Source organism: Xyrauchen texanus, chromosome 34 (assembly GCF_025860055.1).
Source record: "Xyrauchen texanus isolate HMW12.3.18 chromosome 34, RBS_HiC_50CHRs, whole genome shotgun sequence".
In the NCBI taxonomy this organism is placed as follows: domain Eukaryota; kingdom Metazoa; phylum Chordata; class Actinopteri; order Cypriniformes; family Catostomidae; genus Xyrauchen; species Xyrauchen texanus.
In genome coordinates this window covers 6,820,331-6,838,308 of record NC_068309.1, presented here as the reverse complement: position 1 = coordinate 6,838,308, position 17,978 = coordinate 6,820,331, and the positions used below count along the sequence as shown (strand labels likewise).

The window sequence follows — 17,978 nt, the reverse complement described above, 5'->3', positions numbered from 1 at the left end:
CTATCCCTGTAACATAAAGTAAATGCTGGGCAATGAGTGAGATGCAAAGAAGGAAGTACTGTAAGAGAGTGAGTGATTAATAAAGACACTGGAGATGACAGATGTAAATAGAGTGACATATGAAGTGGAAAGGAAATGCAGATTCTTTGCCCTCTTTAGGATGCAGATTGATTCAATCCAAATGACAGCAGCACATTGTTTCACATGCAGAGCGCCTGTTTTTTTCACTTTGCATTATTCAATCTTTCTCTCTGACTGAGTTGCTCTGAATATAGAAACAATCATTTATTCATTGATTGAAACATCAAATGAGAGAGAGAAAGGGAGGGGAGAGGAGTAAGAGGGGATGGCAGGACGAACAGCTTGCAGGGGGGAAAGAGATGGAGAGAGATACAGATGGGGGGCTAGGAAACAAGAGGATTTGAAAGAGAAAAGGAAATGGATGAATTAGCAGATTGAAGATTTATCATTCTTCTTCAGAGATAGGCTTAAAAGACCCATATGAGACAGATAAGAGCTATCAAAATAGGAAACGCAGAGTGGAGGAGAAAGAGAGAGCGAGAGAGAGAGAGAGAGAGAGAGAGAGAGACTTGACTTCTCAGAGCCCATTCCAGAAAGAGAGTTAGAGATGAAGGTTTTCATATTCAGAATCATATTTTCATCAGGGTAGAGGGGTTATTAGTCTTGCGTAGACAGACTTTTGAAGAATGGCCTGCTTAGTCAGAAAGAGAGTGACTTGACATGTGAAATGATCAACCACATGTTGCTTTGTTTTTACATGCTGTTTAGTTTTTTTGCTGGTTTTAGTGGGGATTTTTTTAGAGAGAGGTTTTCTAAACCAGAATGGGAGATTAGCTGGAGAATCTTAAACCATCTAAGACCAGGAACCAATGCTGGAGATCAATGACCAACCCTGCCTAGAAAGAAAAACTTAGGCTGCTTAAACCAGCCTAAACTGGTTTTATGGTCTTAGCTTGCCTAAGTGCCTGGTTAGGCTTGTCTGGTTTGCAGCTTTTAGGGGGATTTAGAGGGGTTTACCAGCTTGTTGATCAATTGACCGGCTGAAGACTAATTTGGCCTGACTGGGTGACCAAATAGTTTAAACCATCTAAGACCAGCAACCCATAGTGAAGACCAGTGTCCAACCCTGCTGAAAAAACAACTTAATCCAGCTGAAACATCTTTTCTGGTCTTAACTCTCCTCCGAGCCTGGTCAGCCTGATCTGTTTTGCTGTTTTTAGAGGGGTTTGGGGGATTTGGCTGGGTTTTCCATCTTGCTTATCAGTTAAACCAGCTGAAGACCAGCTTGGCCGGGCTGAGAGACCAGCTAGACCTGCTTAAACCAACTAAGATTTGCAAAACATCTTAGTCTGATTCAAGATGTTTATGTCTGTTTGTCAGCAGGGATGATTTGTGCAAGAAACCTTTGGGCAGAACATACACTCAAAGACCAATCCCAAGTAATTACATCAGGATATAGATCCCGGTTTATTGGCAAGAATCAATGTATTGCAGATACAACACACGTACAGCTAAGCGCAAAAAGAATGAAGGCTGATAGCTTTATAAGACAGTATGAGCCTTGATATAATGCCTACAATACATATCAGACTGCTCAATGATCTTTTAATATAGTTTAATATTCATATTTTAGACATAGATTTATTCTATACTGTCTTAAGACATTTTACATTCTGAAATCGTAATATGGCTTCCTAACACCATCAAATAAAAACAATGACATTGAAGCATCACCCAAGCCGAAAGTACAATATTACAAAAAACGAACTATAAATCTACAAAATCAAGAATGGGAGTTAAGAAACAAGCCACTCAAAACAAAACAAGCATCTTTTTTTAATACCCATGTTTAACCACCCAACCCGCAAACTCCTCCCTACGATATGTGCCCTGTATGACCCCCAACCCTGATCAGATATCAGTCAGATGCACTGCATTGTACAGGTAAACATTCCTTTGAGCACACCTGCACAGGTTGAAACTGTTCATGCAATAAGAAAAAAACGTTTCATAAGAAATCACCAGCAAAGACTCAAATTCAGCACAAGATTTGAACTGAACCATTTGTTATCAACATCTCGCACATCAGTTGCAGACATGGTGTATCATAGCAACCATGATGCTGATGTATGTCTATTTGCAAACACATCAAGTGTGTATCGTTAGCTTGAAGAGTGATATTCTCACCAGAGAATGTTTAAAGTCAACATGAATCAGCATTCACAACCCCTTTTTCCATTTTTTAGAGTGAAACCGGATATTAAATGAGAAAAATATTTCTATATATCACAAATTGATTTGATAGAGAAAATGGGCGACACTCCAAAGACGAGATAAGTGGATGAAAAACTAAAAGGGCCATTTCAGAGGCAGTGCGAGATATTTAAGAAGACAGAAATGTCTTTCTTTTGAATAGAATGAACATATTTACACACAATATTAAAAGAACGTAAATAGGGACAATTGTGATTTCATGTTGACTTTAAAGGCTCATTTAGACTGCCCCAACAAACGCCAACTTAATGAACATACTGATCAAACAAAACCCAACAACCATTGGAAGCTGGAGATTGTTAGGGCAGTGTGGACTATCCAACATAGTCGCATGACAACTCTTAATATTGGTTGGGATTATGCCCTAAAGGGATAGTTCATCCAATGAAAGTTCTCTTATCCTTATGTTGCCATGTGATTTTCTTCCAGGGAACACATAAGGAGATTTAGGGTAGAATGTTTGTCTCAGTTCACTTGCAATATATGGAGAAAATTTGCAAAGAATGTAAATGGCGATTGAAACTAACATACTGCCTAACATCTCCATTTGTGTTCCACAGTGAATAAATGATGAAAGAATTAACATTTTTGGGTGAACGATCCCTTTAATAGCACGTTTTGGTTTGATCTCAGGTGCTACAATAATTAATATAAAATATCATGACCATGTCTAGAGAAGTTAACTGCAGAGAAGTTCAAGTAAAATCTCACTAGAGTTCTTTGAACAACATCAGAGCTTTCAACAGTCAGCACCATCAGCCAATCACGTTTTTAAATTTGAATATCATTATTGAAATAAATTAGCTCTGCAAAGCACACACAAGTTGGGCTTATGATATTGCACAGACTGTGATAGATCTCCATGTGAGTTTGCCAAGTAAAGCGCCAAAGATTTTCCTGCACACACTTGGTTAATGAGGAATGGGTTGAGTATTCCTAGTTCATAACTTACTGTATTTCCCATCCCCCACTTCAATACACAGAAAGCATGTACAAATGTCTTTTTAGTGCTACTGTAAAACAATTGAATGGACAATCATCTACAAACAGAAGTTCTTATGTATAAAAGAAAGGCGTGGCTTCGTTTATCTGTTGTTTTTTTGGCATTCTGATCATTATTTTGATATTTGTTCTTTCATTCTCATGTCTATAGTTCCAGAAATGAATTAGTTTTTCCATTCAGCATAACATTTTTATAACAATCTGTTGAAGAACATTCCCAAGGATTGTCTGAACTGTGTTCAGTTTTTCATTCCTCTTTGAGAGAATCCAAAATGCTTTCCAACCCGTCTGTCAATGCTAGTTGTTGGACGTTTCCCATCATTTCAGTCCATTCTCCATGGTTACAGCTGCTCGGAGCGGATGACATGGAAAAGAGTGACGTTGTAGAGCACCTGGTGTCCATTGTTCCAGGCATACAGTGCACGATCTCGTGGATTGTAGTCCAGCATCGAGATATGCGAGTATTTGTTTTGGAGAACAATATCAATGTACTCATACATCGAGGAGTTGGTGTGGTAGGCATAGTAGACTTTTGTCCCTCCTGAGTAGCCGTTGGTCACGTACAATGTCCCGCAAATCATAAACGACTCCCCAGCGCTGCGTCTCGGGTGATTGGTCATCCAGGTCTGAATGATGTGTAGGGTTATCGGGTGGAGTTTGCTGATGACAATGTTACCCGCGTTCTGATTGGTGGCGTACACAGCCCAGAGTCCGCCCTCGTCCACCATGAGGTCGATGTCCGAGTGTCCACCCCAGGCGTAGTGGTAGGTGTTGCTGAAGCCGGCATTGTCCAGACGCTGAGACTTGCTGATGGTGGATGTCTTGAAGTCAAATTTAATGATCATGTTACTCTGGAATTTGTTGAAATAGATGGAGCCATTGTAGACCACCTGACCGGTTCCAGACCAGGGGTGTGGCAGCCGATGAGACGTGAAATTATCAGACGTCATGAAGTCTGCCATGGACTTGTACTCCCTCACAAAGCGGTTGTTATGGTAACCGTCCATGTACCACACCTGGATAAAAGGAGAGAGTAAGCAATTCATTTATATAAATGACTGGGGGAAAAAAGAAACATTACTGATAGCACCTGATGAGGTCTGTTGGACGTTAGTATGGCATACAGTATGTTTTCGAGACGTTAACGATTTCAAATTTACTGTTTGTTAATCTGAAATGTTTCATATGATTCTAAGATTTTTGGGTACAATGCTTATATATATATATATATATATATATATATATATATATATATATATATATATATTAGATATACCCTTCATATAGAAATAGCTTCCTTCATAACATGTGACCACATGTGATGTGGTTTTCGACCATTGAAAACTGGTAAAATGGAGCCACACTGTGAGCCCCGTATCTCTAAGATTTAACCATATAGGGCCTTAAAAATTAAGATAAAAAACGAAATTTTGTTCTGAACCAAAAATCGAAAAGGATATTAAGATGTCTTTAACACTTCTGGAGTTATATGCACTACAACTTGGAAAAACAACATACAAAATATATATTTTTCCCATTTATTTGGACTCACACCATTGGTATAATGCAACAACGGGTGCTAAGGTCAACTGATTTTAGTAATAGACCTACCTATCTCTGTGTAAATATGAATTAATGATGCCACCACCTTTCCAAGGTAATTGTTTTGACCTGTAGTTTTGCCCCAGAATCATAAGCGAAAATTTAAATTTTTACCCCTCTACAAAATAATGGATTTCTCAGTAAATATTGATCCATAGCGTCTATTACTTTGGTTTTCATCATCATTTATGTTTATCATTCTTCAGAAAAGTCTAAATCAAGTTTCTGAAATTTGGTTGATTTGATGTGGAATAACCCTATAAGAATACGGAGTTTTCATGTAACTACCAAACTTCCGATCCTTTCATTGCTCAATCAAAGTAGGTCAAGTTGCTATTTATTTTCCCCATGCTTGCATCTGAAATGTTGTCTTTTGGCATGAGTTTGTGGTAAACTACAGTCAGTGAGATCTTAATTAAATTAGACTCTGGAGATGCACATCCTGCCCTAACTGTGACAGAACACAGTCTGTGAAAATTGACTGCTGGGATGTTGCCTTGTGCCAGGCATTATGAGCCCTGTATGGACAATTCCAGATCATTTCGGATAAAAGACGATTCTCCGTGGAGAATTCCCAGCATGGCTGGGGCTTCTGTCTTTCAGTGAGGGAGGGGTAAAGAGAGAATGGAAGGGGAGTAGCCACGCTCACAGACTTTTCCAGAGTTTTCCGTCCCAGTGCGATATCTTTGTGCTCTCTATAGGAGGCACGCAGCAGTACACAATAACTACCGTATACCAACATATCCACACTTACACAATTCTAACTCGTCTGCAATTTCGAACACATAGTATACAATTTAGCACTTTTTGAAGCCAACAATTGTGGCATGTATGTCACAGTACAACTAGAGCAATTAAATAAAGTAAAAAGTTATGAATATTTTGTTTTCCCAAAAAGAGTTCTGCACAATATTCTTATATTTTGTCTATAGATATCTCCTAACAAACTCCTTCTAATTCATCTTAAGATCTCAATTATTTTTTTTTCTTCTTCTTTTTAAGAAGGTTTTCATGAATCCAGCCCCAGATTATATTAAGTTTTTTATGTACAAAATGTAAACAGTCTGCACTTATATAGCACCTTTTTAAGCATTAACGGTATTCAAAGCGCTTTACACTGCGTCTTATTCACTCATTCACACACACATTCATACACCAATGGCGGCAGAGATGCTATGTACGGTGCTAGCCTGCCATTGGGAGCAACTTGGGGTTCAGTGTCTTGTGCAGTCATGTGCAGTCGTGTGGGCCGGGATTCGAACCACCAACCCTGCGTTTAGTGGCCGACCCACTCTACCAACTGAGCCACAGCCGCCCAAATGTACAAATTCTGGTTTACGTTGGGTTGGGTTTGCTTTGTTTGCCCGACCCATTCAGACCAAGACAGCAACATTGGTTCAAACAATGGCGTGAGTTTGGGCTGGGAATATCTGTACAACCAGGAATATCTGTACACCTAGTGTATGACGTGGATTTTCTGGAGTCTGTTTAAAAACACAATATGCTTACATGCACTTTAATTTTGACCTGACTAAAACTTGTTTTAAAATGTCATGTAAACATTAAAAGACTGCAGCTTGACTACACAAAAACCTGTGTGGCTTGATTATAACTGCGCATTTAAATGTACTGAGTGAATATTTTTGCACATTTCTGTTTGGTGATGCTAATGGCACAGAAATTACACACTTCTGCTTTTAAATTGGACAACACTGATTTGGTCAATTTAAGGCTTCAACTTTATGCTCATGTAGGTCTACAGTGAGTTGATGCTCTGACAGTAACATGACAATCTGCCAAAGCTGGTTATCTTTCAGAGCCAAAAACCACTATGAGATATTTCTCATTGTGCTCTCCCACACATACACAACATACACGCACACACATTCTCTATCTCTGTGCTCTGTCTGTCTCGCACATACAGCCTACAGTCTCATCAATCTTTTAGAACAAGAGAGTCCAACCCAAAGTGTGAGAAAAACACACTTTTCGAGAGGGAGGGGAACTCATGTTAAAACAGGGTCTGTGGGTGTGGAGGAAGGGTGAAATAATCACTAGCTATATTTATAATTGCTGTATCATTTTTATGTTTTTTTGTGTGTGTTGACTAGCTTGTTGAAGGCATAATTTTAATGGCTAGATTGGGTTGCAGTGTTCATTTAGTTTGTCCAACATTTATTGTGTGTTCGTAGTGGATTCATTTGTAGTTGTATTGGAGTATTTTTTTTCGGTGGTGTTGTTATGTGGTCTTTTCACATTCACAGTAGATAGGCGCTGTATTGCATAACTGGAAATAGCTGTCTGGGGATGTTGCAAATATGGCCACCGAGTGTCTATACTTGCCTTAAAGGGACTTTGACACACCACCAACCTGGTGAAGCTGCTCTATTTCAACTAAGGAAATTCTGCTTGCACAGAAACGTCTCGCAGCACTACCGAAAGCATATGCAACATGCAGGGCTGGGATGCCAACTGCTAATTAGTAATTTGTCATTTAGCAGACTCTTAAATCCAAAACAACTTGCAGTACATTTATTACAGGGACATTTCCAAGAACAAAGTGCTATGCTCAAGGGCGCAATGGTGATGAATCAAAGTTCATGAATCAACCCTTGTGGGATTTGAACATTCAACCTTTCAGTTAACAACCTAGATCTTTAACACCACACCACCATATAAAACAGTTTCAAGGTCAAAAGGCTAAATCTTCTTGGGGATCTTTCCTTAATCTGTTTGTAGGAGACCAAATAACATCATCAAAGACCCTACAACAACAAATAAGTCTCTTCACACTCTCACAAACTTCTGCTAAATGATACCGGAAAGTGCTATCAACGACTAAACTAAGAAACTGCTTTACCCTCAGGCTATCAGTCCAGGGAACATTTCCTCATTACCAACTCTCCCTTTATCCACTGCCGTCTGCAGCTTCATAACCTATAACCGTTTATCAGATCGCCTTTCCGCCCTCCATTACGAGCCCCAATGGAGCACTACGTGTCTGGAAATGTGGGAAATTATTTGGACATGCTTAGTGTCTCCCTAGTGCAGGTTTAACAGCCTTCTGAAGTGGGACTACATTTCTAGGTGGAGGAACTTCTGGTAATGAATTACCACAGACTGGTGTAATGAGAGGGGTCACTGGTCACAGGGGTCATGATGAGAGGGGTCACTGTTCACAGGGGTCATGATGAGAGGGGTCACTGTTCACAGGGTCACAGTGGTCATGATGAGAGGGGTCACTGGTCACAGGGTCACAGGGGTCATGATGAGAGGGGTCACAGGGGTCATGATGAGAGGGGCCACTGGTCACAGTGTCACAGTGGTCATGATGAGAGGGTCACTGGTCACAGGGGTCATGATGAGAGTGGTCACAGTGTCACAGTGGTCAAGATGAGAGGGGTCACTGGTCACAGGGTCACAGGGGTCATGATGAGAGTGGTCACAGTGTCACAGTGGTCAAGATGAGAGGGGTCACTGGTCACAGGGTCACAGGGGTCATGATGAGAGGGGTCACTGGGGTCATGATGAGAGGGGTCACTGGTCACAGGGTCACAGGGGTCATGATGAGAGGGGTCACTGGGGTCATGATGAGAGGGGTCACTGGTCACAGTGTCACAGTGGTCATGATGAGAGGGTCACTGGTCACAGGGGTCATGATGAGAGTGGTCACAGTGTCACAGTGGTCAAGATGAGAGGGGTCACTGGTCACAAGGTCACAGGGGTCATGATGAAAAGGGTCACTGGTCACAGGGTCACAGTGGTCATGATGAGAGGGGTCACTGGTCACAGGGTCACGGTGGTCATGATGAGAGGGGTCACTGGTCTTCATTAGTGTTGTCAAAAATACCGGTACCCCGGTACCCCGGTACCAAGTCGGTACTCAAACAAAAAATTATTTATGATACCAGAATTTCTGAAGGTACCGGGTTACCGAGTACCAGGTCTACCCGGTACCCGTGCAGATTCGGGAACTTTCGAACGCTCACAACAAACAAAAGATGACGACAAGCAAAGCTGCTGCGGAGTCTCAAATGAATCATGTCGAAATGAAAAGTGGAAAAAGCCAGGTTTGGAAATTATTTGCATTTGAGGCTGATGAAAAGGGAAACATCATAGATCAGCAAAAACCTGTTTGTAAACGCTGCTTTCGAAATTTTCTGACGATAGGAGGAAACACGTCAAACTTAATAAATACGGATTTATTCAAGCAAATAAAGCAGGTTAGTTTAAAAGCATATTATTATTTGCATTAGGGCTGAAACGTTTAGTCGACATTATCGACATCGTCGAAAATACAAAATTGATGAGAAAAATGTACGTTGATGAATAATTGTTTGATCTCATTTAACGTAACATGAAATCACATTAAATATCAATAACAATGGCAATTTTTGATATCAGAAATTACATTTCCACTAGTAACAATGCTAATTCTTGATATCAACAATTACATTTGTACTAGTTAAAATGCTCATTCTAGATATCAAGAATTGTATTTCAACTAGTAAAAACTATAATTCTTGATATCTGTAATTGTATTTTCACTAGTGAAATGTCACCATAGGCTGCCATTCAAAATCAATTGTTGATATCAAGAATTCGCATTTTTACTAGTAACAATGTAATTATTGATATCAAAAATGATATTTCTACTAGTAAGAAATACAAAGCTGGTATGTGTATTCGGAATTATAACAAGTAAGAAATCAATTCTTGATATCAACAATTGATTTTGAATGGCAGCCTATGGTGACATTTCACTAGTGAAAATACAATTACAGATATCAAGAATTATAGTTTTTACTAGTTGAAATACAATTCTTGATATCTAGAATGAGCATTTTAACTAGTAAAAATGTAATTGTTGATATCAAGAATTAGCATTGTTACTAGTGGAAATTTAATTTCTGATATCAAAAATTGCCATTGTTACTAGTAGATATCGAATTCCTGATATCAATAACTATCATTTTAACTAGTGAAAATTGAATTGTTGATATCAAGGATTCATAGCCTGGAAATGAATAAAAGTTAAAACGGCTTGCCATAGCTGAGAGAGACTCTGCCTCGGGGAACTCGTCCCTCGCGCGCGTGCGCTAAATGCAGCTAAATTAGACCGCGATTGCTCACGACTTATTTAATCATAATATATGTCACTGTGTATTTCTTATCATGAAGAATGGCTTATGCAGCTTTAATAATAAGAGAGCACTTTGCACATTAGTTTGGAAATTGTTTTTTATTAATTCTATGGTAAGCTTGTTTATTTAGGCCTTTTTTTTTGTACTTGGTAAAAATTAAATTAAAAGTTGCAAAAGTTAAAGCAAATCTTATATAAGTTGTTCAAAAATACTTTAAGCATACATTGTTCAGTTTTGTTATAATTAAACAATTATATAATTACTTAATTAATTAATTAAAGTGTTGCTCAATGGCATATTTTTGTTCTTAGTTCTGCTGCTAATGTTTTGTAGACTTTGTTAATAAATGAGTGTTGTTTAGTAACCTGATTTTGCTTTGGTACCTAAAATGGTATCGAGTACCGTGAAATTTCACTGGTATTGGTACCGACTACTGAAATTTTGGTACCGTGAATGATACCGTGAATTCTCTCTTCATAGGAATGAGAGAAATCGTAACGCTAAAGGTCCAATCATACTCTTCGTAAGTACATGAACACATACGCATCTTACTACATAAGCTTGATTTCATGCGTCATTGCATTGTGAAATGTGTCGGGGCGCAATTCATAACCTAACTCAAGTACGCACTGTATTCTCAGAGTTGCCGCTCGGGGGCGCTAAAAGCGGATTTTCTTTTTTCAATCAACAACCGTCATGGCAGAGCAGCAATTTGAGGAGAGTCTTGCCGAACAAGTTAGAATATACAAACATATTTTTCTGTCATCTTATTGGCAAATACAAAAGCACACTCCTCAACTGTCAACATGTTGAATTCACCACATCCGGTGAATTCAACATGTTGACAGACTCTTAAATCCAAAACAACTTGCAGTACATTTATTACAGGAACATTTCCAAGAACAAAGTGCTATGCTCAAGGGCGCAATGGTGATGAATCAAAGTTCATGAATCAACCCTTGTGGGATTTGAACATTCAACCTTTCAGTTAACAACCTAGATCTTTAACACCACACCACCACATAAAACAGTTTCAAGGTCAAAAGGCTAAATCTTCTTGGGGATCTTTCCTTAATCTGTTTGTAGGAGACCAAATAACATCATCAAAGACCCTACAACAACAAATAAGTCTCTTCACACTCTCACAAACTTCTGCTAAATGATACCGGAAAGTGCTATCAACGACTAAACTAAGAAACTGCTTTACCCTCAGGCTATCAGTCCAGGGAACATTTCCTCATTACCAACTCTCCCTTTATCCACTGCCGTCTGCAGCTTCATAACCTATAACCGTTTATCAGATCGCCTTTCCGCCCTCCATTACGAGCCCCAATGGAGCACTACGTGTCTGGAAATGTGGGAAATTATTTGGACATGCTTAGTGTCTCCCTAGTGCAGGTTTAACAGCCTTCTGAAGTGGGACTACATTTCTAGGTGGAGGAACTTCTGGTAATGAATTACCACAGACTGGTGTAATGAGAGGGGTCACTGGTCACAGGGGTCATGATGAGAGGGGTCACTGTTCACAGGGTCACAGTGGTCATGATGAGAGAGGTCACTGGTCTCAGGGGTCATGATGAGAGGGGTCACTGGTCACAGGGTCACAGGGGTCATGATGAGAGGGGTCACTGGTCACAGGGTCACAGGGGTCATGATGAGAGGGGCCACTGGTCACAGTGTCACAGTGGTCATGATGAGAGGGTCACTGGTCACAGGGGTCATGATGAGAGTGGTCACAGTGTCACAGTGGTCAAGATGAGAGGGGTCACTGGTCACAGGGTCACAGGGGTCATGATGAGAGGGTCACTGGTCACAGGGGTCATGATGAGAGTGGTCACAGTGTCACAGTGGTCAAGATGAGAGGGGTCACTGGTCACAGGGTCACAGGGGTCATGATGAGAGGGGTCACTGGTCACAGGGTCACAGTGGTCATGATGAGAGGGGTCACTGGTCACAGGGGTCATGATGAGAGGGGTCACTGGTCTCAGGGGTCATAATGAGAGGGGTCATGATGAGAGGGGTCACAGGGGTCATGATGAGAGTGGTCACTGGTCACAGTGTCACAGTGGTCATGATGAGAGGGGTCACTGGTCACAGTGGTCATGATGTGAGGGGTCACTGGTCACAGAGGTCAAGATGAGAGGGGTCACTGGTCACAGGGTCACAGGGGTCATGATGAAAAGGGTCACTGGTCACAGGGTCACAGGGGTCATGATGAGAGGGGTCACTGGTCACACGGTCACGGTGGTCATGATGAGAGGGGTCACTGGTCTTCATTAGTGTTGTCAAAAATACCGGTACCCCGGTACCCCGGTACCAAGTCGGTACTCAAACAAAAAATTATTTATGATACCAGAATTTCTGAAGGTACCGGGATCATAGATCAGCAAAAACCTGTTTGTAAACGCTGCTTTCGAAATTTTCTGACGATAGGAGGAAACACGTCAAACTTAATAAAGACGGATTTATTCAAGCAAATAAAGCAGGTTAGTTTAAAAGCATATTATTATTTGCATTAGGGCTGAAACGTTTAGTCGACATTATCGACATCGTCGAAAATACAAAATTGATGAGAAAAATGTACGTTGATGAATAATCGATTGATCTCATTTAACGTAACATGAAATCACATTAAATATCAATAACAATGGCAATTTTTGATATCAGAAATTACATTTCCACTAGTAACAATGCTAATTCTTGATATCAACAATTACATTTGTACTAGTTAAAATGCTCATTCTAGATATCAAGAATTGTATTTCAACTAGTAAAAACTATAATTCTTGATATCTGTAATTGTATTTTCACTAGTGAAATGTCACCATAGGCTGCCATTCAAAATCAATTGTTGATATCAAGAATTCAGCGATTTTTACTAGTAACAATGTAATTATTGATATCAAAAATGATATTTCTACTAGTAAGAAATACAAAGCTGATATGTGTATTCGGAATTATAACAAGTAAGAAATCAATTCTTGATATCAACAATTGATTTTGAATGGCAGCCTATGGTGACATTTCACTAGTGAAAATACAATTACAGATATCAAGAATTATAGTTTTTACTAGTTGAAATACAATTCTTGATATCTAGAATGAGCATTTTAACTAGTACAAATGTAATTGTTGATATCAAGAATTAGCATTGTTACTAGTGGAAATTTAATTTCTGATATCAAAAATTGCCATTGTTACTAGTAGATATCGAATTCCTGATATCAATAACTATCATTTTAACTAGTGAAAATTGAATTGTTGATATCAAGGATTCATATCCTGGAAATGAATAAAAGTTAAAGCGGCTTGCCATAGCTGAGAGAGACTCTGCCTCGGGAACTCGTCCCTCGTGCGCGTGCGCTAAATGCAGCTAAATTAGACCGCGATTGCTCACGACTTATTTAATCATAATATATGTCACTGTGTATTTCTTATCATGAAGAATGGCTTATGCAGCTTTAATAATAAGAGAGCACTTTGCACATTAGTTTGGAAATTGTTTTTATTAATTCTATGGTAAGCTTGTTTATTTAGGCCTTTTTTTTGTACTTGGTAAAAATTAAATTAAAAGTTGCAAAAGTTGAAGCAAATCTTATATAAGTTGTTCAAAAATACTTTAAGCATACATTGTTCAGTTTTGTTATAATTAAACAATTATATAATTACTTAATTAATTAATTAAAGTGTTGCTCAATGGCATATTTTTGTTCTTAGTTCTGCTGCTAATGTTTTGTAGACTTTGTTAATAAATGAGTGTTGTTTAGTAACCTGTTTTTGCTTTGGTACCTAAAATGGTATCGAGTACCGTGAAATTTCACTGGTATTGGTACCGACTACTGAAATTTTGGTACCGTGAATGATACCGTGAATTCTCTCTTCATAGGAATGAGAGAAATCGTAACGCTAAAGGTCCAATCATACTCTTCGTAAGTACATGAACACATACGCATCTTACTACATAAGCTTGATTTCATGCGTCATTGCATTGTGAAATGTGTCGGGGCGCAATTCATAACCTAACTCAAGTACGCACTGTATTCTCATAGTTGCCGCTCGGGGGCGCTAAAAGCGAATTTTCTTTTTTCAATCAACAACCGTCATGGCAGAGCAGCAATTTGAGGAGAGTCTTGCCGAACAAGTTAGAATATACAAACATATTTTTCTGTCATCTTATTGGCAAATACAAAAGCACACTCCTCAACTGTCAACATGTTGAATTCACCACATCCGGTTTCGTGGTACCTTAACTCTTACGACCCATTGTAGTCCAAGGTTATAACCACCAGAGATGTATGTACAACGGGAACACACGTTGCCATGCGTTGGCGAATCGCTTGCATCTGCATATTGTGTGAAGCGTGTTTGGGCCCTAAATATGGCGAGTGTAGAAATGGAAGTCCTGCATTACAGTTAAAACAGCCAATCATCTTTTTGATAGATGCCAGATTACTGGCAAATATGTTAATTGCTTGTAATCTTGACCAGCTGTTTTAAAGATTTCGGTCTTTCCCTATTCAAGAAGTCGTTCCAAACCCGTATGACTTTCTGGCTTCTTTAGAACACAAAGGAGATGTGAGGTAGAATGTTAGCCTCAGTCACCATTCATTGCATTCTTTTCCAATCCAATGAAAGTGAATGGTGACTGAGATTATCATTCGGCATAAAATCTCCTTTTGTGATTGTCAAGTGACAGGGGTGAGTAAATGAGAGAAACAATGTTGGTGAACTATTCTGAATATGTTATTTTTTTTATTGTATTTATTGTTGTTTTTATTATTTATTATAGTATTTGTTATGTTATGGTGAATGTAACCGAAATATTCCTTTAATATGTAATGTAAGAGTCTGTTGACAGATTTGTACTTGTCCCACTTAAACTGCACCATCTGTCATTTTTGGTATATTTTTAGATCTTTACATCCCTTATTTTATCAAATGGTGTTGGAAGGATGCGCAAACATTTTCATTTTACAGTGCAATGAAAGTCTGTGTATTTTTGCATTTGTTTATGACGGCTCAGCCTTGAGGTTTGTTATTCAGTGATATTTTTTTCTTTATTGCAATGTGTTTATAAAGCGGTTGCCTGCAGCTATGTGCTTGCGGGTTTAACTGCAGGCATAAAATAGACTATATTCCTCTTTCTGCATGTAGATGAGCTTTCTGCATATTTGTGTCCTACAGCAGGAAGTTACTTTATAGAGTTTATCCAGAACCAGTATTATGGTACTTAAGAGTGTGCATCAATACAGTGGGATGTACATAGCTATAACATTCTGTTATTCAAAATCAAAACCTGGATACAAGCAGAAAGTGTTAGGATTTTGAAGAAACATAATAATAAGAAAAAATATACCATAACATGAATTAAAAATATTTACGATTCTGCACTATTTCTAAGTCATTAATCAAGTAAGCAAATTTAAACTCACCCTAGTGTCTCCTTCAGGAGCGAGTGGATCGGTCATCCAGGATCCGAACCGTGACCCAGATGTTTTAACAGTGATTGCATCACTAATGCCCGTCAGCTTCCCACATGCTGCAGAACACAAAAAACACATTTAACTACACACACGCACACACACACGCACACTCATACGCCTACTGTGTTACCATAAGCCCATTGTTGTATTCACACATACACACACACAACTTAATAAGTTCAGTGATTTAATGCTGTAATGTTATGATGAGCCTGAATAGTCTTAATTACTATGTTAATTTATATTTCGGAATGAAGGTTCTGCTTAAATGATTTTAATTGAGTCACACTGAGCTTCATTAATGACTGGGAGAGAGCTAATCCGTAACATTGTTTTTGTTGTTGTTGTTTCATCAGTCTCTCTTTCTCATCTCCAGATTTCATCTGTCAAAGTCAACACAAAAGGGCGTTCGTTTGAAACCCATTTTAGGAAGAAAAATAAAATGTACAATTAAGACTTAATTTGATCCATTAAGAGTTCATGATGAATTGATCAGCATAAGACCAGGAATGTGGATTAAGAAAGTGAATAGTTTTGATTTAAATGAATGAATGAATTTGGAATTAATTGGTCTTTACAATAAAATTCCATTTGTTAACATTAGTTCCTGATAAATAATACATGAACTATTGTTAACTAATGGAACCTTACTGTACAGTGTTACCAACTATATTGTTCTTTTCTGACACTGCACTCTAAGCACTTAACATTTTATGTTGACTTGAATGTAGCTAGCTATATTTATAATATATGAACATACTGTATATGGGCTATACGTATGAGTGTGAGAGATAGAAAACATGATATATGAATACAGCGTTAAATAAATTTCAGGACAGATGACATTTGACGTTCCAAGGTATTATATAGTGAGAGCAATAAAACTGTAGTGTGTTGTTTTTTTCTGTGCTTCCCTCCCGCAATAAACACACACACTAAGATTAACACACTCAGCTAAATCTGGACTCTGGAGGGAGATGTAGGACTAAATTATTACGGTCCTATTTTAAGACTAAAGGTGAATGAAACATTTTTCATTTAATCTTGCACGAGCACATGAAAATGGCATTTGAGGCATCACACTTGCACATGTGAAACCATGTCATCACATCTGAAATGTTCCAAAATTGAAATACTTGTTTTGAAGAAAATGTGAGTGGCGCTTGCACATGCAAAACACTCCCAAAATGCTGGCATGTTCTGGGTGGTTGCCAAAGCGTTGCTATGCAGTTGCTAGAGGGTTCTGGGTGGTTGCTAGGGAGTTGTAATCAAAAGAGTTTGGATCTCTTTTTTTAATAAATCTGTGAAATTTTTTCACCCATAGGCAAAAATGGTAAATCAAACCAGTTAGAAAAGTTAAAGCACACCCTCACTTCAACAAATCGCACAATTTGAGATATAATTCAGTCTTTGAAGCTGATGTTTAATATTTAAGGTTACGCATGAGCAATAATAATAGTGCCTTAGGTTAAGGTACTTTTCCGTAAAGGTAGACTTATATTTATCAGATAAGATACAGTATAAAAATCATTATGTCTATGGAGAGTCCTCATAAGGATAGCCACACCAACATGTGTGTGTGTGTGGTGCACACGAGGGAAAAAAGCTCCTGTGTGTGTGTGTGTGTGTGTGTGTGTGTGTGTGTGTGTGTGTGTGTGTATGTGTGAGCGTGTATTTATCACTTTGTGGGGACCAAATGTCCCCATAAGGATAGTAAAACCTGAAATGTTTGACCTTGTGGGGACATTTTGTCGGTCCCCATGAGGAAAACAGCTTATAAATCATACTAAATTATGTTTTTTGAAAAGGTAAAAATGCAGAAAGTTTTCTGTGAGGGTTAGGTTTAGGGGTAGGGTTAGGTTTAGGGGATAGAATATAAAGTTTGTACAGTATAAAAACCATTATGTCTATGGAAAGTCCCCATAAAACATGGAAACACAACATGTGTGTGTGTGTGTGTGTGTGTGTGTGTGTGTGTGTGTGTGTGTGTGTGTGTGTGTGTGTAGAGAGAGAGAGAGAGAGAGAGAGAGAGAGAGAGAGAGAGAGAGAGAGAGAGAGAGAGACAGTTGGAGTAGCAACAGATAGTCCCAGAAGACATTTTTAATTGCTTTAAGGGTTTCTCGTTCACATCTCAGGAGACTTAAGGTGCTTCTCAGTTATGTCCCATTTAAATATGTGACAGTATAAAAAGATTGCTTTTTAAACTTCCCATCCAGCACAACATAGTTTGGGGCAACCTGTTTTCCAACCAATGGTAGCAGAACAATAATATTGAAACAAATGAGACCTACATTAAAGGTGCATTCAGTAAATTTGGTCTTTGAGTCATCTTAGACTTACACTGACACCTAGTGGCTTGGATGCAGCATAATTTAAAATCAGTAGTTTCCGTTTCAGCCATGATTACTTTAATCAATGAGTGAAAGTGTCAAATATCAGGAGGGTTACTGAG

General features: G+C 38.7%; 1 protein-coding gene across 2 annotated transcripts in view; it reads right to left on the bottom strand.

The window, feature by feature from the left end:
• Positions 1 to 1,488: 1,488 nt before the first annotated feature.
• Positions 1,489 to 17,978, bottom strand: part of olfm1b (olfactomedin 1b) — a 42,999-nt gene continuing 26,509 nt past the window's right edge. For both annotated transcript variants that reach the window (XM_052104096.1, XM_052104095.1), the window contains exons 5-6: positions 15,476 to 15,582; positions 1,489 to 4,313 (exon numbers count right to left, since the gene is read on the bottom strand). In XM_052104096.1, coding sequence (XP_051960056.1) covers positions 3,639 to 4,313; positions 15,476 to 15,582 — 782 coding nt within the window. In that variant the 3' untranslated portion in view covers positions 1,489 to 3,638. The remainder of the gene's footprint in view (positions 4,314 to 15,475; positions 15,583 to 17,978) is intronic.